This window comes from Anas acuta, chromosome 17, assembly GCF_963932015.1.
Source record: "Anas acuta chromosome 17, bAnaAcu1.1, whole genome shotgun sequence".
NCBI classification, from domain to species: domain Eukaryota; kingdom Metazoa; phylum Chordata; class Aves; order Anseriformes; family Anatidae; genus Anas; species Anas acuta.
This window is the reverse complement of record NC_088995.1, coordinates 13,863,296-13,889,573: the sequence shown is the minus strand read 5'-3', so window position 1 is coordinate 13,889,573 and position 26,278 is coordinate 13,863,296. Positions and strand designations below refer to the sequence as shown.

Here is a 26,278-nt window from a genome sequence, read left to right as displayed (position 1 = left end):
TGCTTTCTGGTAAAAATTTGACAAAAGCACAGAGAATATACCTCAAGATCTATTCCAGTAACCCATCAGGAATGGTGCAGGAAACGTTCTTTTAATCTCATATCCAAAACGGTTTGCAAAGTCTTTGTACAAAATATCATATCATTCTATTTGGCATGTTGACATCTGCGCAGCATTTTAACCAGAACAACTTTTGATCTCTGTATTTCAACCTAACATTGAAAATATTTTATGCTCGCACCCCTTTCAGTAGGCTTAGTCTCCATGGCGACTGGAGGACTATCACTTTTTTTTTTTTTAATTAACACCATGGCCATATGCCACTTGAGTGCAAATGCAGTGAAATTTTCATGGGCTTTCCACTCCATTTCAGTAGGATTATAGGTCAGTGAACCTTGAACAGGGAGAGCTTAAATACAGTGTCTCCTGACAGACTATAAAAGAGGAGTTAACATACCTAAGGAAAAGATTCATTGAAAACCAATAGTTGAGCGCAGGACTGTTAGGCTTGCTACTGAATATCCCCTGTATCTCCATATTTGGTTTTTATACACCTTCTATCCTAGGTTTTCAAAAGTGTTTAAATACACTAAGCATGTAATAGTTAACTATATCATCCTAGCCTTATGAGCTAGACAGCATTACTGTCCCCATTCTCAAATGGGAAAAAAATGTATGCCATGAATGTGGCAACATTTGTCTGAGTTCCCACCAAGCGTGCTGCTGCTAGCTTCCTGCTGCTGCTGGCACAGCTATCCCCACCACCCCTTCGTGACCCCCAGCACCCTCTGTGCTGTGACACCACATCCTCAGGGCAGAGCCATGCTCACTGCCCGAGTCCCAGTCCCTTTCCTGTAACTTCATCTGGCAAAACTTGTTCTACAATTTGCTGCACTATCCCTATACATCTGATCAGTCATTTTCTTTCCTGAACATTCTGGTTTTCCTCATATTATTATATATCTACCTAACCTATGGATTCATGCAAAGAAAAGAAAAGAAAAAAAATTGTGCAAAGAAAATATCCAGCCCAAAATGACCAGTGCTCTTCTTTGGATAAGAGTAGCACCTAGAAAAACTATCAATAAATTATCTTAGAACATGCAAGTGTCACTGTGTAAGATGTCTGTGCCTTGAAGAGCACATAGATTTAATATGGCAGACGAAGAGTGGGAAGATTATCTTACAGACACACACACACCACAAATCTGCACTTCAGGAACATCATTTCTTAGCTCACTTAAGTTTGAAGTAAGTTGTGGATGGTGTGGGACCTGCATCATGCAAAAGCACGTTATGACACCTGGGTTATAAATCTGGCAGCACTTGTATTTGGCAATTTAACATAATAAATGAAAGTAACTCAGCTCAGCAAATACATCACCTTTTTTATCTTCCATTGGATATAATAATGTTCAGCAAAATCTCTGACAGTGGTATATACAAGGACTTCATTATCTTTAAAATAACCTGCCTTCTCTGACTGATAAAATGGGAACAGCATATGACACTGTCCCGAAATGCCTCACAATATTCAACAGCTGCTGTGGACCAACAGCCTTTTGTAAACATCTTGCATTCTTGTTTTTCTTGCCTTCATTTAAAAACAGTAAAAGAAAACATGAAAGAGTAAAAACTAACAGTCTCAGCTCAATACCTTTTGTGAAATGAACCAAGAAAAGTTTGGAATTAAAATCACATTTTTTCCTATCAGCGAAAAGACCCTGACAGCAAATATGTTCCTCCTCTCTGCCCTTCTTGACATATTAATTGGGGTTGTACTCTCAATGTTTGCAGAAATGCACCAAGGAAAAGCTATTGACTATGTGATTTTGAAGAGGGATGAGGTGATAGTGTTTTTCTTTGTATACTGTATGTGAATCAACTGAGGATCTATACAGGAAAAGTAATAGGGCTGATCAATCTTTATTCCTAGAAAATCAAGCAGAGCTGCATCTTCAAGTCCCTTTACAGACAGCTCATAAAATGATGATATTGATCACAATGCCTAAATTTGTGGTTTTGACAATAAAAGCAATTTGTTTAGGGAGGGAAATAGCTGTATGAGGTGAATGCATGTGGTTTATTAACTTCTAAAACTAATTCTTCTGAACAATAATGTGAAAGGTGAGACAGAATTTCTTAACCTTGAAGCTTTTAACTCCTTTTTCTCCTACTAAGACATCTGCCTCTGAAAATTTAGTTTAGATTTTGGAGTCAGAGGGAGGTAGCAATGTGTCCCTTCATGCCACAGCTTATGTTGGAGTGCCCTTTAAAGCAAACAGGGTTAGGTTCCTCACAGTAAAGGTGGAACCATGACATGCAGACATACTCAGGTGAGGGCTTACAGTTTGCTGTGAATGTGTGGAGCCTGCCTTGACGAGGTGGATCTCTGGACTCAATGTATAACACGCTGCAGCAGCTACAAGGGCACGTTTCTCCCTGAGCTCCCACAGGAGTCTGGTTATTGCTTTCTGTGGCCATTTGTCTGTCTGGTTCCTTGCCTGCAGCCTTCCCAGATGCACTTTACACACATAACACAGCTGCAGTTTTACTAGGACTATTTACATTCCAGCACAACGTACCTGGCTCAGGAAAGGATTCTGGTGATAAAGAGCCCAAAAGGTTTGGGGACACTTGAATTAAAGCACAAATGTAGCTATTATTATTATTATAGGTCATAGCCTACACTCAGAGAAATGCAAAAGCTACACTGTGGTTTCCACCCAAGAGCCCAGCTTCTGTTTGCTAGCTTCACACTGTTAACAATTTGGTTAGGCATGTACTGGATTTCTGTGTAATAATTTCCCTTCCCCCTTTTAGGATACATTAAAGTGGAACCTTTACTGAACTTCAAATCCAGCCTATCTTATTTTTGACAAAGGGCCATTTCAACCCTACACTACCACACTGACAGCTGCTGTGCACTGAAGCCAGGTCTTCACTGTGGAGGCAAGATTTTCTGTAAATAGCATAAGCATGAAAAAAGTCTTCATGAGGATGGCACAAGTAAAAGCCAGTATCCTACAGAGCTCTGTCTCGCAGCTGATTGACTCTCATGTCCCAGAAAGTACAAGCTCTTATTGAAGATTTTTCCATAATTAACTATTGAATTCAGCTATCTGGGGACTCTAACGTCTTTTTCTACCACCATCTGCCTGTTTTCATGTAACATATAAGAATATAACTATCTTTGAGTAGGCTATACTGCTGTCAAATTTAAAACACAAACATAGGTAGCATGATAGCTTAGACTCATTTCCTTAGAAAATCTGGCTAAAATTCCCCCTATTCCCCAAAGGGAAAAAAAAAAAATCAGGAAAAATTGACCTATCTGCAGTTACTGGTTTCTCTTCATTAAAAATGACAAATGTATTATTATGTATTATTGAGTTAGCACCTGTAAAGTACTGCCAACTCTATGACATCAATATGTATAAATTCTTTCTTTTGTAAAAAAAAAAAAAATCAGATACACTTATTATTAGTGTTTTTTTTTCTGCATAGCATACTAAGGTACTTGAATATATCTCTATGCATAGCTGTTTACATATCTCTATAATAGAAGGAATATTACATTAAAAATAGAAAGCATGAATATTGTTGACGTATAAACAAAACCCCCTCAAAAAAAAATAATAATAATAGCCACAGAATTCTGAAACAGTACCTAAATTAGGACCTAATGTAACTACAGAAAATAATCTCATATTTTAGGAAGAAAAATGCTTGAAAAGTTAACTTGACATCGTTATGCAAATTCATTGTGTGGTTAGCACAGCACAAATTTAAGATGAATTTAATTTACAATATGTGGAAACTGCAATTGCCTAATAACGTATAAATACATATAACTTATATTGTATTTTTGTTGGCCATAGAAATCATTCTTAAGGCTTGGTATACAGCTGCACTAATTTCTTTCCAAATTTTTCTTCAGGTCTTTGGGAGAAAAAAGCAGCCAATATTGAGTACACTTCTTTGTACCCACATCACTTTTTTTTTTTTCCCCTGAAAGTTTCTGTGGTTTACCAAATCCTTGCATCTCTAGTCTCAAGTTTGGTTGAAGATTATGAGAATTCAAACTGCCTTCATATCTGCTTAACACCTTTCAGAGCAAGCCTTTGAAATGACGCTTGCTTCTGCTATAACAAAAAGATACAGATTTTTACATACTTACCATAATGTTAAATCCTTTCCAAATACTGTCCACAAAATTCAAAAGCATTAAAGTACTTTCTTAACCCTTTTTTCTAGGTCTTTACTGTGTGAAAGACCTCCCCTCCCTCTGCATTCCTTTTCTCCAGTAACACCGCCCTCTAGAGCAGCAGCACCTTTTAACGGAGCACATGCGTGCTGGTTTTAATGTCTTAGCTTTGTCAACATTAAGAAATAGATATTCAGAAGAATAAATTGGACCTTGACATAGTAGACTATTTGAAGTATCCCTTAGTCTTCTGGATGATTTTAAAAGCTTGTGTGGTTATTTCATTTGGAAATTAGACCAAAGCAACTCCCTCCTCCCCCTCCTCTTTTTGCTCTTGTAAAATAACTGTGACAGCCTGGAGAAATATTTTCTATCTTGATTTCAACCACTGCCCTGAAGGTTTAAAGCTATAGATGAGTTCAATACAGCTTGTTTCATTGCTAATTTCAGAGGGCATGTCGAGCTTCTTGTTCCCCTGGCTTAACAGTAAAATCGACTTTCTAATTTTAGAACAGGAGAGTTCTGCACATTCACAGACCAAAAATGCTACTTTTCCAATAGGTTTGGAAAACATACAATCAGACTCAGAACTTAACAGAAAAAAAAAAATTATTTAGGAACATTTCCTCTAAACCAGATGATTCAACAACAATCTTCAGATTGCTTTTTCCTTGGGAGATGACTCTAAAATGCCTCTGGTTAGGCTTCCCTACAGCACTCCACACCTTAGCTGGTAATTGCCCTGATTTTAGAGAAAGGCAGCAGGCAGGTCCAAACAGCTTGTCTACATGCAGTGGAAGATTAGTGTGTCTCTCAGGCCAGCCATGAGGTTCATACATGCTGTGGCACTGAACCTTACAACAGCCTCATCATTAACTCTCTCCTGTACTGTAAGGAAAGCAGTGTGTCCTTCCTTCCCACCCACTAACCAACCTTCCGATTTCACTCTTTGGCAGTGCTCTGGCAATGCTTTCTTAGCACCCAGTAATCATTTGCCCTGGTAACAACCCCACCTGTGATTTAGCTCCACAGAAAAGGTAAATACAGAAATAGAGAATCAAAGAAAAGCTCAAGTGCATACAGTTCTGCCCTGCTCCCACACAGGCGAGTGAACACCCAAATCCCTGCTATACTCCCAGGAATCCCTCTCTTCGGCACTCCAGCTAAAAGCAGGACTCCTAAAGAGAGGGAAAAGCTCTTGCCACTCATCCGTAGCTCCAGTGCTACAGAATGAGGGTACATGGCCAAGCAACATGTTAGTAACATCCATGAGTACAATATTTTAACTGTTACTACCAAAAATTTTAGTTGGACATATAGACTAATATAACTGGCAATACTGAAAAAACAATGCTTTTTATTTTTTTTATTTTTATTTTTTTTTAATATTAAAAGAGCGTTAGGGTTGCAAATCAAGCAGTATAATTCATGTTTCATTGTAAGGATCTTCATAATAAACATACTGATTTTTCTCTTAGTCTCCATCTAAATATTTGCTTTCTTTACTCTTCCCCTACCACAAGTATTTCTTCTCCAGTTGCAAAAGTTCCATTTCTTGCATATCTTTGTTATGGAAAAATTAATACTCAAGCGAAAGGCAGATTGGTGTCATCTTTCACCGCAGCTGGCCAGCACACCTATATACACAGAACTATGCTTGCAAGTAAGTAAGTCTCCTGGGTTAACAGCTGTTTTCACCTGTCTGATGACTGGTCTTAATTCTTCCTTAATTGCTATATTGCTGAAGGAAGCATCTGGATTATCATTAGCTGTTCATTAGGACAGCTCTCAGTAAGTTTGCAAGTTGTGATTACAATTGTGGAGTAGAATCCGTATTTGTGGTTTATCCAAGCAGTAGCAGAAACACTTCTTTTCATAAACAAGATTAATCCTTTAAAACCCTGAATAGGAGATAATTTACTAGGAGAGTTACATAAGCATAATGAGTGTGCCAAAACTGGTATCCTAAAGTAAAGAGCAAAAACACCACTTCTACAAAACAATTACTGATGCCCACTGACCTAAAGGCTTGATCAGAAGGCTACATTTTTGAAACTGTGCATGCACTAGAGATAGCTACAATCTTCATCATCTGCTGCTTAGAATCTCTGCAAACAAGATTTATTTTCATGTCATTCATGAGAACAAAATCTTGATTTTTGAATAAATAGTATTTTTTCATCAAGACATTGTAATTCTCTTTGAGACTCTTAGGGACTAAATCAGGGGTTTATCTCACTGAAATACATAAAACAAATGTAGAATACACCCACGCCCTCTCTCTGTCAGAGAGCACATGTTCTTGGTGTTGAATGTGCATAAAATCAAACCTTATTCAATCTATAAGGATTAAAAAGAATTGCATATAGACAGTATGCATGCCATGAACGTGTAAGTGTAACTCTAACATAAAATACAGATAGCAGTGAGAGTATGGGAATGTATTACTGGTGGTTTTGATAAATATTAAGAATAATTAATACATTTCAAAATGGTTTATTGTACAGTTGTCCACTGAGTATCTAACAACCTTACCAAAAATTAAGTTATTCAGATATAAAATTCCAAGTCAGGGGTATAACTAGGTTTGAAATTTTGGGGAAATTCAAATTAAATTTGTAACCATATAGCCATGTGCAGTAGTGTTTAGAAGAACAGCATTGTTTTTCTCATATTAGAAGATGTTTAGAATTGGAAATAAACGTTTTAAAAATAGAAGAACATTATACTGGCTCTGTGCTTTTCAGAGAAGACTCAACTGACAGGACAGTAATTCTTTGAATATTTTGATAAACTTTGGATATTGCATTAAAATTGCAAAGCTGCATTTGCTTTTCCTATTGAAAATCTGCCAATATATTTCCAAACTATACATCTCAAGGAGGTGGGGGGGAAATAGACATTATTTTGAAAAACACATCATATAGAAACTTGTGAGAGTTTGTCTGCCAAATTCTCCTCTGCCCAGAACCCTATGGAAAAAATACCATGTGTTCATAAGTAAAACTGCTTTTTAATGAATATGCATATGAGATTAATTCTAAGATGTCCTATCTTCTGAAACTCTTGAGAGTTTCCCTCATATAGATGTTATAAAATGCATGATACATATATATTGTTGTACATATGCTATATTTTTTAAATCTGTTATTATCTTAACATCTTATTATAGTTCTTATTATAGTCTTCTCTGGTTCTTTTCTGTGCCTTTTGCTTTCCTTGCCCTAACTACTTTAGACAGAAAGATCTACAAATGTCTGTAAGAAAATTAATCGCCCCAACAATTAACAGGAAAATGCATCTCAGAGGAAACATTTCATAATCAATTGGTTTCCAGGTACAATATTTGCCACTTAGGAATAGATTAATTGGATGGAAAACTATTCAAGCTAATTATTTTCTTTCTAGCATGAGATTAAATGTAAGATTCAAATAAACTAAAAATGAAGAAGTTCGTCTCAGTGTTGTAGAACTTTTGAGCCCACAGTGACAAACCATGTTTGATATGGTGCAGTCCTGCCTTCTCAGATACGGCACATTCAGTGAGCAGGGCTTGGTGACTGAGCCCTGACCACACGAGCATGCAGCACTGGGGTAGCCAAGCTGGCCCTGTTACCTCCATGCTCTGTGTCACACAAACATGTATTTCTTAGTCTATTGGTATGATGGCCTTCATCTTATGGGATGACCTTCATCAACATGGGATAAGAGCACATATGGACTTGCCAGAGCTTCTATAAATAAATGTATGGAGACTCTGATGCATTAAGGTAAAGCTGAAATTGAAATTATAAAAATATTGAAAACATTCTTTGGTATTGATTTTACAGTTGATTTAGAAAGACAATATAAGAAATCAAAGATGAAAGTCATATTGTCTCACTTTCTACAGTATAAATTGAATAGTTATCCTGTTCCACAGTCCCCACATTGAGGTTCACAACACTAATATTTAGAAAAGCTTCCAGTCAATAAAGACTTAAAATGGATATCTTGTCAATGTCAAAGCTATTCTAGAGATAGTTCAGACAAATCTGAGGAAAGGCAGACATGTGCCTGCAAAACACCAGAGAACTTCTGGCAAGAAAGGATGGAGATAGTAGTCATCCATTCATCCATTCAGCTAATTGTACATTTGATTATTATCTTCAGGTAACCCCTGAAACTAATAATAATATTAATACATTTACACAAATTCAGGCAATTCCTCAACCGCCACCCTGCCAGTGAATGTCAACCATAAAGACATCACAGCTAACTAATCCCCTTTGTATTCTTCATATTGTCAACACGAATGCAGGAATTAAGTGACAGATGGGCTCTTTATCATGCAGTTACATTCACTAGTGGACTGCGACTTTGCATCATGACCAGCCCACACTGGTCTTGAACCAAAGACAAAGCAGCAGTGCTATCAGCTACCCAAATTTTAAAATGTACCTAATAAGAATTCCTATGTATATTTCTTGTCTGGAAAAGCTCTCAGTGTTTCTGAGTAACAAATGTTAACTTATGCTGTAATGATTACTGTAATTTCCAAAGAATCATGCAACAAGGCAGTCTTCATGGATCCCTTATTTGACACAGAAGATAGAGCCTGCTTTCCCACTCTTACACCCTCTAAAATGTAGTTATGTCTAAATTCTTATGTAACATCTTTTCTATGCATTTCTATGCACAATTTTGTGTGAAAATATCATAAAACATGATTCATAAACTTTTACAATGAGGATGGATTTCAAATTGAAAAAATTAGACCTCAAAAAAAAAAAAAAAAAAAAAAAGATGCAAATTGAACCCATACAGAATACTCTAACAGCTTTGTAGAACATTAAAAATGCATACCCCAGATAACGCTGTAGGCTTGAAAACATTTTCAGAAGATGGAGTGGGGCGGTAGAGGTGGAAGTACTGCTTGTTGCTGCAGATTGCCATGCAGGCGAGGGAATGAATCACATTATACACTCCTTTCACGTAAGCAAGAATATTCATTGATCACACAGAGAGCTCTGCCTACGGAATCTTACACCTCAGTTTTCTGTCTTGTTTGTGATTTTACACACATGTGTTTGTGTGTGTAGTGGAATCAATGATGTCTACAAAGACACGCCATCCTGTTATCCCAACAAAGTCTGATTTCTCCTATCTGTATGGAAGGTAACAGAAACTCCTCCAAAAGAGTTATAAGACACCTGCAGTTCCATAAAACTTGACATAAACTCCTCAGAGGAAAAGCTTTTCCTGAATTAAAAAGGAAAAGCCACCTTCGGTGGATGTTCGCTCCCAAGGGACCAGCTGGCAGATGAAGAAAAGATCTCCATTTAACTCCTGCTCTGTCACACGTTGTGTGTGACCCTGGCCAAAGTATTAAGGCTAATCCAGTTACAGTGGGCCACAAAACAATGCACCACTGACTTCTGCATCCTCTCAGTGATTAGCTCAGTGTAGCTCCCAGCTCAGTGGTTCAACTTAAATGCAACTCACTCCAAACCTAGGTGTGTAACCCCACTGCACATAAACCCTAGTAGGTGATGCTGTTCATTATGGTCAGAACTGTCTTTAATATTTAGCCCATGTCTTCTCTGTGCCTCTATCAAACTGGGGCAGCAGCCTTATCTTACCCCATAAAGGCAGATTAAATGCTGAGAGGTGACCAAGGCAAAGTAATTAAAGGATGCTATATCTGCGTCATCAGTTCATATAAACCACACATACATCTGTGATATTGCAATTCTAGCTTGTTCACATAATCAGTAAATCTATAGAGTTGACGCCATAAAATAACTCAAAGCCCAGTGAACTTCATCACCATCAGAATTTTCTCAGGACTAGCCTAATGATTTGTGTGGATGATGGGCTGTATTACATAACTCTGTTAAGATTCTGATCTGCGCATTGCTGGATGCTAATTTTCTTTCATCCCCCAAAGTGGGAATCCCTGTGCCTCAGCAGTAACAGGCATATTTTCAGCCTCTTTTAATACTTTAAAAGACATCTACTTTCGAACTCTCTGAGTAATTAGTACTACTTCTTACAAGATTTCCTCCAAGGAAAAGAAAATCAACGGCACCATTAGAGACACTTTCAAAAGATGTATTTTTGCATTCAGTATTACATTTTTTAATAGACAGAAGATTACTCAGTTGCCGTTTCTTTTCTAATAGGTAGCAAAATGTTTCTGTCCCATTCAAATTGATATTTTGAGCCCTGGGGCTGCTAAAGGTTTAAGGACTACAGTAATACAGTGATAAGTACCAAAAACACAGAGCAAGCATAATCATAGAACCATAGAATATCCTGAGTTGGAAGGGACCCATAAGGATCATCAAGTCCAACTCCTGGCACCGCACAGGTCTACCCAAAAGTTCAGACCATGTGACTAAGTGCACAGTCCAATCACTTCTTAAATTCAGACAGGCTTCGTGCAGTGACTACTTTACTGGGGAGCCTTCATCATGATAATGATGAATCCCTAAGATTCTTAAGGGAAATCGTTCCTCCTTGGGTTTAAAATTACATTTATCATACCGGATAACAACAACATAAAGATGCTAAATATGCATGAGGTTTATTCAGACTGTTGAGAATGTCTTTTAGGTACTCCAACACTGTACAGAAAGGAGGGTATCTCCTCTACAAGGGAGGTGGGAGAAATATGCATAAAGCACCAGAAAGAGAGAGAAGAGGGGACTAGGAACAAATGTATCTGTGAGCAAGCCATGTTCTCTGTCAGCAAGTTACTTAGGCTTCACTTCCCTCAAACTATTTGATTCTCATATCCTCACGCCAAGAACTCTTAATGAAAGAGCATTAAACACCTAACTTTACTTATTGTTTGCAGATTTTACAGACAGTTCATGTAATCTCAACAACTGCAGCAACTTCAGAAGACTCCCTATAGACAAATCCTGGCATTTTAGCAAAGTCATGCTGATCACAATGCCAGTGAACCTCATTTTATGGAAGGTACTACATATCAGAGAAAACAGCCTAATTACCAGTGCATCATAGAGAACTTTGTGTCTTGACAACTTCTTAAAATCCCCCAAATGTAATCCTGCTTTCCCCATGTATGCATTATAATAGTCTTCAGTTATATAGATACAGGGATCATCAGAGTTTCTTCCAGGACTTCCCAGGCTCATTCAACCAACCTTCATCTTTTGAGCTACCAAAACTGGTAATTGGTGATGAAGATATCACACCTTTTCTCAAACTCCTAGATAAGCTCACGAACACAGGAGTATTGAGTACTCATTGCAAGTACAGTTTTGGTGTCATTTGTTAACTATGGAACATACATCAGTATTTGGATCCTTTCCATTATTGCTCTTCTCTCTCTATATATAAAGTAATAAAATGTAATAAAGAAATACAAAGGGGATAAACCCTGCTGCCTTCAGATGAGCTATGACAAGAAATTAAATTCATCCCTCCTTACAAGCACTCTTCCTGCAGCCAAAATGCCTTCTGTTCAGAGCTCTGCCCTGCAATCACAGCTGATATGAGTTGGGAGAACTAGTTCAAATCAAACTGAGCATCACTTTCACAGGTTTTCTTCTCCTGCGAGAGTGTAGAAGATTTAAAATTTCTTCCCAGGGTTTTTGGTTACAAATAGCTGGACAGCGTAGAGTAGACAGGAGAGTTGGATGAGGTATTTATACTGAGGATGGTGGATAGTCAGTGAATGGCCACTGGCCTGTGACCAGTTAGACCATTAAGAGGCCAGTCTGAAAGTCTCTGTAATTATTAACTGGACTTATTTTCCATCTGGGATAGTTTATCACAAAAGAAGAGCCAAATATAGTAATGCGTTAGAAAACAACCACAGATTCTAATACAAATTGGAGCTAGTGCAAAGCCTTCTCAAATTAACATGATGTCTTTGATCAGTTGACTATATATTTTTTCATGATTTGTATCATTATTCCCACACACACAATGACTGCTGACGGTTTGTAACACCAGCCCTCCCTGGTGTGTGTAGTGACCTAGCATAACAGCAACACCGATCCCAACTCTCTGCTTCCAAATTCGAGCCCTACAAAATCTGCCAAGTCTGGGCTGCCACTGAAAAAGGTGTCTGTCTGTCCCTAATTTCTTTTGACCCAAATACAACCTCTAGAAACTAAGGACGTGATGGCTATGTACTAAAGCTTCAATTATCCTTTTCAGTTACTCATAACACAGGCAGGATCAGTAAAGGTCAGGAGAAAATACTCAACATATTTTGGAAACGTGACGCACTATATAACAGCTATTCTTCACACACCGCATTGAAAATATAAAAGCATATATATATATATATATGCAAATATAAAGCAGCAAACAGCTGTACTGTAGCAAATCCCGCCTGTGCCCTAAAACATTTTGGCATATTTTTATTCTTTGCAATTCACCACAAAGTAGAATAAAAGCCCTTATAATATCTGTCTGCTGATCAAGTACTCTTCTAAAGAGGAGATGTCTGACTTTTTCCCATTCATCACAAAAAATGTTGTAGGTGATGGAGAGATTCATAGAGGCATAAAAAGGTACAGATACTGCAGTCTCCTTTACTTTCCTGACTTTTCAGACAGTAGTTGTGAACTGTTAAGTCATGTCAAGTTAGATTTCACAGGTACTTCACCTCTATCACTTTCCTTATGATGATAGAGCAATGATGTAGCTCTGTATATCAACAGCTGTAAACAGTTCAGGGATGTTAAGTGGTATATAACTGTACATTAATATTTCAGAAGGATAATACCTGAATGAGGGAATTTTATGTTTTCAAACTACTTCAAGAGACAACATAGGCAATTCAATGGTATTTGTCACTTTTTCCCATTTCCAATAAAAATTATGCTCACAAAGGAACACAGGAATTAACTTATTTTCTAAGGAGAACCCTAAAATTCAGCTGAGATTAAAGGCAATAATCTTTTTCACAATGACAGCTGAGTTGCCCTGTGGTATTTCCTTCATCTAAATGTCAGAGGTATAGAAACAAACTCCACCTCTAAGATGACAAGAGACTATCCACATGTCTTTGAACTGCTTCCTGCAATCTTTTTGTTTTTAAATGAATGAGTCTCTTTCAAAGAAACAGGTGAAAAAATCCCCTAGTAATGTCTTTATCTAATAGCTGCTGGTTTTTTCATTTCTCATTCACTCACATTCACTTTTCTCATTTCTTTTGATTTGCTTCAAGATGATAACTTAATAACCTTTTTAATCTGCATTGAGTAGGATGACTTAAAGAGAGAATCTGCATTTCTTGATAAATAAATAAAATGGCTTTCCTTTTAAAAGTGAAGAAGTGGGTCAGCATGTAAAAGAAAGATGCCTTGAGGCTTGGTTCACACAAATCTATTTTGCCTCAACATCTCAAAGAGTTCTCTCTCAGAGTACACATTTAAGTTTTAAAACGAGAAATGAGGAATAGAATTTTTTTGACTAATTGCTTTCAAATATGTGAAATATAAACATGACTTCTAAGATATTTAGTGCTATCACATCATCACAACACACAAGTTCTTAGAAATATGAAACAGTATGAAAATCCGAGGCTACCCAGGACAAATGCCTTTATAGCTAATCATTATCTAGATGCTAGATGACTGGGAAGTGTAAATGGAATTAAACTCCACTATTTCAGAATCAAATTAATGTGAAGAGGGGGAGTGAGAAAGAGGTTGTGATGTCTAGCTGCCCAGCATGGTAAAACCACCACAATTATATCTGCCTGACTTTGTTGATGTTGAGTGAATAGACAGTTTTTAGAGCAAAATCATTACTTGGAAAGTAACTTTGAAACCACATATCATTTGCTCCCCTACAATAATAATAATAAACAACAACAAAAAAAAGTAAAGAGGGTTTTTTTCTGCTCCTAATTTTAAGCAAGAATTCTCACATCGCTTTGTATTTTGAAGTGTCCCACTCTCTGTCGTGCTTTTTCAATTCCATACCTGTATATATCCCATCTGAAAGCGTGTTTGATTTCTACAGTCTTTTTCTTCCTCCAGTTTCATCATGACGAACAATGAGTTTCTCATTATGAGCTTATGTGATTCACACCACAATGGGGCAAAGTACACCAACTTAGTTTTGCTTCAGCATGCATTGTTTCTGTAATTCCAGAGTAGACATTTTTCTCTCCACAAAATAGTGTATCTCTAGTTGGTAAAGTTGTGTGACCACATGAATAACAAGGTAAAAAATATTAATGGTGCTCACAAACATACAACTATGTGTATGAAGCATTTTTATGAGCACTAGCAAGACACACAATACAATTATTGAGGCCATCAGGCTGATATATATGTCACATTTGTTGCTTTTGTTGCAACAAACAGAAGCATTCAGAAGCATTTTAGAATTACAGCATGCTCGAGAGTCTGTCAAACATACTGATAGATGCAACAAGTAAGAGAATGAGGCAATAGATCACTGCTGTTACAACACAAAAACTAGTTGTTAAATTACATAATATGAGATCTCATAATAGATTTGAAAATGAGAAATATAGGGCACTAAAGTAAATGGTATAAAAATCATAAAAAACAAAAACAAAAACAAAAAAAAAACTATATTGTCCAGGAAAATCAAAGGGAATGATGCTGTATGTTTTCCTGTCACTGTTTTATTTAATATCAAGTTAATTTCTTTTATGATAGAAATGTTAAAAAAAAATAAACACTAACATACCATAACATGAAAAAAATGACACAAGAATAAATGAGGGATATAGCCCAGAAAATACTGTTGTTTCCTACCACGTCAATATTGTCACAGATTGAAGCAGTCCTGTAATTCACAATCAAAAGGAACCCCCACCCCCATAGCAGGACCAGCATCCAGTTTCAGGCAGTAAAAGTCAATAAATGCTTTAATGCTATAGAACTGTAAACCAAGAGCACAAACAAGAAAGCTTCAGAAGAAATGCTATCTTTGTAACATTTCCAACAATGAGCATGGGGGAAGAAAATTGGTGAGCAAAGTGTATCTGTGATAAAGTTTAACTACAATTGAAGATAAAACAGTAAAGTCATATCCAGACACTAAGGTTCTACCTAGTGATGAGTTTTGTCTGTTTTGTACTTGTTTGGATGAACGGTCTCATTTGCCCGCAAGCATGGAGAACAATAGTGTATACTCAATGGAATAACAAACATTTGTTCTCCAAAATATACACATTAATAAAATATTTTAAGATTATCTTGATATGCATTAATAAAATATCAAGATATGATACTAATCATCATATCATATCAAGAGCATCTTGCTCAATGTCTCCACAGCTACGGATATAGGAAAGTGCTATCGATCATGTTTTACAGGTAAGGAACTGAGGTCCCTGAAAATCTCTTAGACGCTTTTTTTTGAAGTTATTAAAATTTTGGTTTAGGTACATCCTGTAAAACTACACGTTTAGTCACCTCAATAATTTTCCAAATCCACACCTACCAACCCCACACCCCTCCAGCTTGCTTTCACTCAAACAGGAAACACAGAAGAATAGGTGGGAACCCTGATCTTCCTCTTTTAACAATTCTTTTTCTCATCAATACTCACTAGCACAGCAGAGATGCCCAACTTCAGAAACACTGAGGAACTACACTAATGCAGGAAAACATTCTTAAAATGCAGTACTGTCTTAATCTTGTCTTTTTCTTCTATTCGCCCCATTATATGAGGTATCAAGGAAAATTAACAGCAGCCAACATCAAAAAGAAAAAAGTAAAGGATGACACATAATGACACGTATCTCCCTGATTTGATCATTTGAATTTTTTTCCCAAGTCACATTTCTGAGCCACTGGCTAATCTACATCACATGATTTTCTGTTTGTTTTCTTCTGGTTGTCTACATGGAAATGGAGGAATGGAAGATAGTTCTCAAAGAACAGAAGAGATTAAGCCCATCTAATAATCTCATGGGTCAGGATTTAGTGTTACAAAATTATTATCACCTTAGAATGAAATCAGAAGAATTGGGGAGAAGTTTATAATTGCTTCACTGTTAATCTGGAATACTGTCACAAGCCCATAGCAAGCAAGGCACTGAGAACTCCAAATCATATTTGACAGATGGGCTTAATTAGTTATTCTCCTACAGACTCATAATATTTGCTGTTAATATTCATACTAAAACACCCTGCTGGCTGTGATAATATTTATATGTTAATCCTGTTATGATAAGCTTTTGCTGCCAAAACCTCTCCAAATAAAATGAATGATATATTTCAAACTGAGATAAAGAAATGCTCAGGCATCCTGGTTAAATTTGTCACTTGCACAAGTGCCTCCTTAATCTATGAAATTACACCTGTCACAGTAAGTTAGCTTTATTAACACTATTTCCTGAACCATGTAAAACTATCAGAAATACAAAAGCATTGAATCTCTAGTTAATTAACATTGCCACCTTTGCATTCATGTGATCAGATCTCTGAGTTTTAAGAGTAATTAAATAATATGCAAATGGAGTTTGTAGAATTTATAAAGAAACTATAGAGGTAAACAATTTGATAAAAGACATCAATATTTAACTGTTATTCATTGTGTATATCTAGTGACATCAAACATGTCTAGATAAAGAAAAATTGTTTCCCATGAAGTATTGAACATACTCTCCCCACATAATGCTTGATCTTCCTTCTTAAAATGAATAGCAAAGTATGACAAATTTTAATGAGGAAAACAACATACTGAACTGAAATATTTTACATGTTTACAAACAATGAGGAAGAAGTTTTCAAAAGTTTTTAAAAAAATCACAAAATCTAAACTGGAGAACTAACATGGAATAAGTTAAAACAAAAGTTGTACCTGAATTACACATGTCTCTGATTTTGTCACCTCTTGATTTTCTTTCCAATAAAATCTAAAATGTACATTAGATCACATTTCTTTTAATAAACATGAAGCCATGCTTATGGCTTTCACAAGCCATTCAGCATGTGAAAGCACACAGCAAACACTACCACCATGTGAAAGCTGACATAATACTGTTTGTGAAGAAGGGGTCATTTTGAAGGTTTGCTACTGAATGATAAGTACTAAAGAGAAATAAGATGACAAGCTTCAAACAGCTATGATGTTGTGTTATATTTTCCTGATGAATAGGAGAAATCAGGCAAGTGCACTCCATGGAGCCAACAAGATAAAGTGTGATGGAAAGTGCACCTTTGATAAAAACTTTGATTCTGATCAAATATCCATTCCAGTCAATGAAAATATTCACACCGTCTTTGAATAGTTGTGAACTGGGGTTTTAAAGAATCTGACAGGCTTTGCTAGACAATAGAGAGCTGTGACCTTGGCATATATATATACACATTGCTTTTTTGACAAACAAAATTTAATCGGGTACAAGACAACAGATGATATAAGTACCAATATTATATCAGAGAAGTTGTGTAGAAACTGAGTTTTAGTAAGGAGAAAGGGATTTATATTATGATTATGAAGGGAATTCTTTTCCTTCCTCTCTTTTTTCATATACCCAGATTCCAAAGACATGAAGCTTCCTAGTTATTAGACTTGGTAGGTTCTGTAAGATTTTGTTAGATTTCAGAAGTAAATCACAGCAAAATTGGAATTTCCGTGTTGTATGGCAAGTTCTCTAACAGCAATACCAAACACAATACGTTTATAGTTTGTTGGATCTTTATAAATACGCATTTGACATACCATTGCCAGAAGCAGTGGACAAGCAGAAACTGATATAAAAATTATCCAATAAAGCATTCAGTTGTGATTAGAAGAGGAACATCCACCTGTCAGATGACAGCTGTTTGAAAGAGGTCAACATCCTATCTAAGTGGTTGCACAATGGGAATGTAAAATGGAAAACCTATTCTCTTCTGCAGATTAAAAATTCATATAAATCTCACAAACAAAAATGTGAGGTTTATGGTATGAATGTGTTTTAGCTTCCCCTGGAAATCTGTGGCCAAAAAAATAATAATAATAAATATCCCAAACAGCCCTATAATTAGCCATGGTATAATGTCTGGCAGCAAATAATTTGAAGAGATTAAACTAGTCACAACCAAATGCTAAGATATGAAATATATTCTTCCAAATAGCATATGAAAACAATATTTCCTGCTAGCTTTAACTTCTTTTGAGTATTAAGATTGAGTAACATTTTTGTTCAAAGTGCATGTAGTAGAATTTGCAATGCACTACAAAACAAAGACAGCCGCAGTTTTTCCAAAAGCATTTTCATCACACACTATAATAAAATTTACAATCATGGCAAAAATGCTTTGAAAAGAAAAAACAACCATCAGTTTTTAAAAGACAGACTACTTGAAATGACCTACCTGTTTTCAGAGGCAGCAGATTTCCTCTGGCAAACAATAACAGCTGGTGCATATTTCCCCATATAATCCACACTCTCTCTGATATCCCACAAGTATGGGCTGCTGGCTCTTACACTGAAGATGTTCACACCTTTCTTCACCTTTGCCCTAGGAGGAACAACAGGATATTTCATCTTTTAGATACAAAATGTCAGCTCAATTTATTACTTCTTTCTTCATCAGTTTCTCATTACCGTCCCACGGTAAATGCTATTTCTCATTAGAGTTCAACAGGATTACAAGGAATAGAGAAGAGAAAATTAATTAAGAGTTCCACATTTAAAAAGAAATGATACACAGAAAAAAAAAAAAAGATCTTACTGTACTAATGGTAAATACTTCTTTAGCCATGTCTAAATTATGGGGTAGATGTATTCTGGAGATTACCTCTCACTCTACTCTTCCATCATCCAGTCTATAGGCATCACTGTGTTAATGCTTTCTTTTGACTAGAAGTTACCTTATTGGAGAGGAACATACCACTTCCATCTAAAAATGAAATCGGATTTTTGCTAGAGTTAATACCAGTGAGGATATAGAGTGAGGAGCTGAGAACCAGGTCCCAGGTTACAAGCAAAATCTACTCCCCACTTTCCCCAAGCAGCACTCTGGATGACTCAAAGATATATCTTTGCTTCAAAATTCATCATCTTTCCAATTCCACAAAATATCTTCATTTTCTTTCAGTACTGTTGAGTTTAACTGTTCTATCAGCTCTGATCCTAAAAACACTTATAAATATTCTTATTTTTCTAAAAGTGAGTGGTTTCTTTGGACGTCTATTTCCGTGCATGACAAAATGTTACAGTCTTGAAGATTTGACTGGCTCCTACAGAAAAGTACTCTTCTGACTCTCGTGTATTAGCTCAATACTTCTGGTTTTGAATAATCAGTGGAGAAGAGGAACTATAACCATATTTTGAAATATCTGTTTTATTTCCTCCTAGCTGATGTTATAATCCCTAATTCTTTTTCTCCTTTTCTTTAACTAAATATCTTAAGGCACTACTGAATTATTCCAGGACTGTATAATGTCAGCCAATTTTATGAATTAGGAGTTCCTGGTGTTGTTAACTTTTGGTTTGCAAAATTGTTTACAAAAACAAAAATTCCACTGCGGTCAAAGAGCCTCATATATGAGCTGTCAGGAAATGACAGTTTAATTATATTTGCTTAAAGTCTCATACACAAAATCCATTCAGTGTTATGGCAAGTTCTCAGTTCCAGGGGAGGGAGGACAACAAAAAGGTTGATTTTTGTATAAACAGCTGTTGCCATGCAGAGATGCTAATATCAGTAAAAACAAGCACTACCATCTCTGCCTCCACATGATGTTACCTGTGAAATCTTTGAAGGACAACATCCACAGACATTTTCAAGATAAAGAGGCAAAGTATTCCTTCAACTGTCTTGGACAAAAAAGGTTATATCTCATTTCTTCTACTACTAATTCAACAGCAGTGGCTGTAATTTTCTTAGCACACCTGGAAGAATTACTATGTGAAGGCCTGCCAATTTGTGTTCAGGCTGTTTCTATGCTAATTTTACAAAATGTATTTTAAGCAGGTGCAGTTACTGTTCCTAGAACAAGAATGTCCCTCAGGATGAAAAATTAGTGGTCAAAGCAGAGTGGAAATTAAACTGCATTCCTGGCATCTTACAGAAAGAAAGGGAGATGGGAAAAGGCCAGACAATCTGCATGAAACATATATCAGCATGGGGTTCTGTCTGGTCCTAGTGACCAGTATCTGGTCCCACCTTTCTGTTCCACCTCTAGAAAGGAAAACTGCTGGGTGTGAACTAAGATTCGTGAGAGAAAAATGGTTCCCACTTGACAGGGAAATGAGAGTGGCTCAAATCACAGAATCACAGAATTGTCTAGGTTGGAAGAGACTTCAAGATCATCGAGTCCAACCTCTGACCTAACACTAATAAGTCCTACACTAAACCATATCACTAAGTTCAACACCTAAACGTCTTTTAAAGACCTCCAGGGATGGCGACTCCACCACTTCCCTGGGCAGCCTTTTCCAATGCCTCACAACCCTCTCGGTAAAGAAGTTCTTCCTAATATCCAACCTAAAACACCCCTGGCGCAACTTTAGCCCGTTCTTGTCACCAGGCACATGGGAGAATAGACCAACCCCCACCTCACTACAGCCTCCTTTATTGTACTTATAGAGAGCTCAAATCCTTCCACGTTAGGCTGGCTGTGATTAAGAAACTCAAACTTCTTGCTCTTCAATGTGTTCATTGTCTCCATTAGCTGATTATGGCTGATGAGAAGATTCCACTGTGCTGAGCATATGTATTTGAAAGGGCAACTGCCCCGATGTCTTTGTTCTGACACAGGGCAATAACTGTATCACTCACAGACAGACTGCAGTGATGAGAGCCATTGACTGATCTCATTTCACAAAGGCACATGTGCCTTGAGCTCGTGCTGAAAGTTTGGCCCCTTGGGTTTGCTGTGTAGGTGTTGACCATGAATGCAGAAGACAGCACATTTGATGAATAATCAACATGCTGTCCCCATGGTCTGCACATAAGCATACCTAGGATTTCTACATAGCATGAAGCCTGCTTGGAACACATATAGGAAAACTGATCCTGCAGGGAGAATTCTGGAAATCCTGGACAAAGATTTTAAGCACTTGAATTTTCCTGGACTATTCACTGGGCAGAAAAGAATGACGTGCAGGAAATCCAAACAGCCTTACATAATAAAATAAATAAATAAATAAATAAATCCATAACTGTACTTTAGGAGCAATTAGTAAGTTACAATTACCACATAAAAACACACAAAAGGTTATACTGACTACACAACAGGTATGCTTTTAACATATTTTATTAGCAAAAATGGTAGGAAATCAAGAAAAAAGCAGCCTTAGAGCTTAGAAGGTAGCATACTCTACCTTGCCCTGATGTCATATATGCAATAAATTTTTTAATTGAGAAAGATGTGCAGGATCTCAGTGCTGCTAAGTTCAGCTACACATTGAAAACTGATGAATTTTCTTGTTTATCATTTAAAAATCATTATAAAACAGACTAAAATTAGCATACAAACAGACACAATAAATCATACCATCCTCTTACATTTTGTCTGGATTCCTTTAAATGCCAGAAAGATGATGTAAACTAGCAGCAGAATGGACGCAAAAACAGAAAGAAAAGCTGGGTCTGTTTATTCTTGACATTCACATTATTCAGTGACTGCCATCCAGTACTGATTTCTCAGTTTCATTTGTTTCAAAACAAATGTAGATCCTTGTGTATACTCCTTAGGGTAATTGCAGCCTATGGATCAGCATTTCTTAGAAGAGCTTTTGATAAGGTCTAATTTAGTCATTCAATAAAACCCAAACCTTTAATTTTGTTGAAAACAATAACACAAGATTGTTGTTTTCTACAGAATTAGAGGTCAGTAACTTTTTTTTAGAAGAATCAGTTAAAAATACTTCTAAATTTAGGATTAAAGCAGCAATTCCATGATTCAGGGAAATACATTTTCCTGTAGTTTGTCTTGATACTGTGTTTGCTACTTGTGGGGGATTTCAGAATTTTATTCACCCAATTTACAATGGCAGTAGCACTTTGCAATTACCAAAGAATGGCCTGGATGAAACAGGGTTAATAATAACTGAAGGTATGTTATTTGTTAACAGATAAAACTGAAGATACCTGAGATGAAAACACTATGACTGCTGTCAGGGCTCAATTACTTTCTTGCAAATCTGCTTTATTGAATTTCTGGGCTGTCACAGGGCAAGCTGGGTCTTCGACCTTTCAGCTGCTCTTGAGAGTGCTCATGAGACAGCCTCTTGGTTCAGCCACAGTTCAGCCTAGCAACATTTCTCAACAGCTATATGCATACAAGGCTGATGACAAAGGTTTTTCATGTATTTGCTCGGTTAAGTACAACACACTAAGTTTGTTTAAAATACTATGGCTGGGCAGCAGACAGGAAAGTTGTTTGAGCATTTTGTACCCATCACTTTACTTTGGGCCAGATTCCACTTGCATAAGCAGGAGGAAAGAAAAGACCTATTAAACATTCCAACCTTATTTTTTCTTATTTTTTTTATTTTTTTTCAAGCAGTGAGTCTATCCAACTCAACATTTTCATAGCTGTTTCCACTGGTTATTTACCTCTGGAGCACTGTTCTGAGCCTTGTAAGTAGCTTACTCCTTACTCTAAATCAATCATGGCAAACAAAGCCCTCAGGAGTCCAAAATCCCTGAAATCTCTATCAGTGCTGAGGAGGTAAAAAGCAGGGGAAAGCAGAAAGAAAAAAAATCACAGAAGGAACTCCCAGAATCAATACATCACACCTGAAATCAAGCAAATACATTTCCTAAGTACGTAAAGATAGTGATTCCCAATTCTATCTCATGATCCAAAACCCACTGTGTTTACTCTAGTGATAAAAGAGGCTTCAACTCGGCCAATTAAAATGCAGGCAGTGTCCTTTTTCATTTATCAAAGTGTCTGTTTCAGCTTCTCCCACTTTTTGTAGTTTACAACCACTTAGCGCTTAGCTTTCAGCCCATGTCATTACTGCGGGCTGGTAATGGCTGTGAAATTGTTACTTAAGTGCTGTATAAAGCAGAAGAGCTGGCTGGTGAAAAATAACCGGGCTACAGCACGTGTGTTGCTAAGTGCCGCGTTACACTGTCAACAAAGTGTCTGCTTTGAAACAGCACAGAGAAGGGCAAGGGAGAACCAGAAGGCCCAAGTTCACCCTCCAGCCATGTAAGAGAGCATAGAGCTGCAGAGAGCCTGCCACAGGCAGGACTCTCCTCGCCACGTTTCACTCCTGACAATGTCCTGCATGCGGCGTACAAATATCACACATCCCTCGTCGCCAAAGCAATGCACAAGTAAACAAAGAGGCTAACCTCTAAGCAGCTCTGAATGAAATCATTTTAGACCCATGACATTGAATCTAGTTTTCTATTACTGTGAGCACTGAGAGCAAAGATCTCTGCAAAATTTTCATGCTTCTTCTGAGAAAATGAGCTACTTTCAACATTAAAGATAAGAAGAGAAAAAAAAAAAAAAAAAAAAAGCTGTTAACACTGGTGCTACCACTGGTTATCATCTTGTTACCAGTGGCGACAGGAAGGCAGCAGATAAATTGTTTGCAGAGGGGTACATTGTCAAGAGCTTCTAGGCACCTAACAGACATTGCTGTCATTTAGCAGGCTCTGAATTTCCCTCAGCACTATATCTCCCCCAAAGCACTTCAAAAATAACTCGAGGGAGTTTCTATTTCTCTTTATCTTTAATGCTTTTTATTGCCCAGAGCCTAGTCTCAACCCAGCAATGGAGAGAGAATAAGACAGAGTTTACCTTTATACGATGGCAGTCTTTACTGGTATTCTCTGCTGTTGTACTGAGAGAGCAGCAATAGGAGTGGACAAGTCTTTCCCCCTACAAGTTCATTCGACTTCAAAGATGAGAGATGTGAATGGAAACAGACCTGATCATAGAAATAAATCAGGTCTATTTCCATTTGTATATCTCGTGTCTTTGGTGTCAAATGGACTGGTACAGAGAACTAGCTTTTGGAAGTCTAATGCACTCAGCCAAGACCACAGCAAAACACTCTCTGCAAGAAACTAAGAAAGTATTCATGGCCATAACGCACAAATACCCAATATATGTCATTGCCCAGAGCCCATTTGTGATGATGGCTATGCCACAGGTTGCTCTTCATCCAGGCTCTTTCCAGTGATGACATAGCTTGATCCAATAACGAATTTCAACTGCTGGAGATGGAAACAACTAGTCTCTATTCCCTGAAGCTCCACTAAAACTACCTTTGAAGAAGCTGAATGGCTGCTTTAGCTCTTCTCCACACTAACCATGGGCTGACAGACCTCATAGGGGTCTTTCTTAAGACCAGAATTAAGTGTTATAGCTTGAGAATCAGGTAATATGGGACTGGATGCTGCCTTGGGATCTAAAATCTAGACAGTGATTTCAGCATGGCTAAGCTGAGGAGCAATTCAGAAAATTCCCAGGTATTCGTCTCTTGCAGAAAAGTCAGTAAGAGCAGAATGATCATTCTCAAAAGCTAACACTGAGCACATTAAATGCAGTCATCCTCTACAGTAGCTAAGGTCATTCTATTGGTGTACATTGCATAAATGAGACCATTTTGGTATCAGAAAGCTTCAGTCTGACATTTGCAAGCTGATATTTCATCTCCAGCAACAACCTCCTCCCTTCCCAAGGTCTTGATTCTGCTGACCAGGACTGTGTCTACCCTCTTTTCAAGTGTAGAAAAGATGGCTCACCACCATCTTTTAGAGCATTGTCTACTATTCTGGCTTTGGTTGGGTCATATATTAAGAGACTTCACACTAACCACCTGAGGATTTGGCTGTTAATTTTAGATCTCTTTTGGCATAGTATACAAAAGGTAGGATTTAGATGCCAGGATTTAATGTATAGAGTAGCTTCTGTAGTGCTTTCTTTTGTTTGTTTTCCCCACTGAATACTTCATGTACAAACCAGTGTTGTCAGTTGTTTTCAGAGAAGATGCCTCAAAGTTTCTTCAGATTACACTAATAGTTTCACTGATTGAAAATCCACAGCAGAAGAGAATCGGGAGTCCCTGAGATACTGATGGAGTTAGAATAATTTATAGAGAGCGGTCTAGCACAACATAAGCTATTTAAAGCTGTATAATATACCCACAAGCTCTTATTAAGGTCTGTGGTTTTCAGCCCTGTGAGACAGAAACCAGTTATCATTATGCATCACCATGAAAGCAGATTAAAATTAAATCAATCTGTTTATCTGTGGCTTTGCAATGCAGCTTTTCCAAAGCATAACATGTTCCCCATCTAATTAACATTTCAGGAGGAAAACACATTCCACCCAGCCACAAAACCACCTTCATTCGAATGTAGATATTAAAACAGATACAGCCCAGGTGGATTTATAAAAAAAAATTAATTAGAGAAAGCACATAAGACCTATTTGGGCTTCAGCAGTTGAATTTTGCATACTAGGAGTTAAAATAGATCTGTGTAATATGTAGCCCTTGGACTTGACAAAACTGCTTCTTGCAATTACAGTTTATGCACATGCAGTTGTAGATACATGTATAGATACAAGCATAGGACACATTTAGATTTTATTCCTGTGGCTTTCAAAAAGAAAGTTCTTATTAAAACCATGTTTTGTGAGATGCAAAATGCACAGGTGTCTGGAGAATTAAAAGGGAGAAACACATACAAATAAATTTAAAGCAGAAACAAACATGCATTTGTAGCTCTGACCTCTATTCACTTATTAAACAGGTCACAAGTGGTCCCAATTCTCAGTGGGAACCAGAAATTCTCTGCCCTGCAGAACTGGATCTTTGTCTTGTAGAAAAACACTGAATTAGAGTTCAGGAAGCAAACCTTAGGAGTTATGTGAGAATAGCACTGAGCCTCCCTAGGGTTTCCAGCAGCTGTCACCTTGAGATTCCCAGCATGAAAAAAAATGTTTTTTCATATACTCCATGTGTGTATAGCAGGCCGGTTGGTGCACCCTTCTGCTGATTTCATCTTGTGGGCTGCTGCAGAACAGCAAGAAAGAGGAAAATAGCAGTGTTGTAACCTGAAGTGGCACTACAGAAATAGATGCTACTAACAGGCAAAATCTCAGTAATTGGATAGATAAGACACCTCTATTACAACTGACAATGTT

The 26,278-nt window shown here is 37.2% G+C and overlaps 1 protein-coding gene across 6 annotated transcripts in view; it reads right to left on the bottom strand.

Annotated features, from left to right (window-relative positions):
* TMEM132D (transmembrane protein 132D) overlaps nucleotides 1-26,278 on the bottom strand; it is a 262,231-nt gene that overhangs the window by 137,090 nt on the left and 98,863 nt on the right. For 5 of the 6 annotated variants that reach the window (XM_068653581.1, XM_068653582.1, XM_068653580.1 and 2 more), the window contains one exon: nucleotides 18,526-18,672. In XM_068653581.1, coding sequence (XP_068509682.1) covers nucleotides 18,526-18,672 — 147 coding nt within the window. Of the gene's footprint in view, nucleotides 1-4,180; nucleotides 4,319-18,525; nucleotides 18,673-26,278 lie in introns of those variants that run through there. The other variant, XM_068653586.1, reaches the window with a different exon arrangement.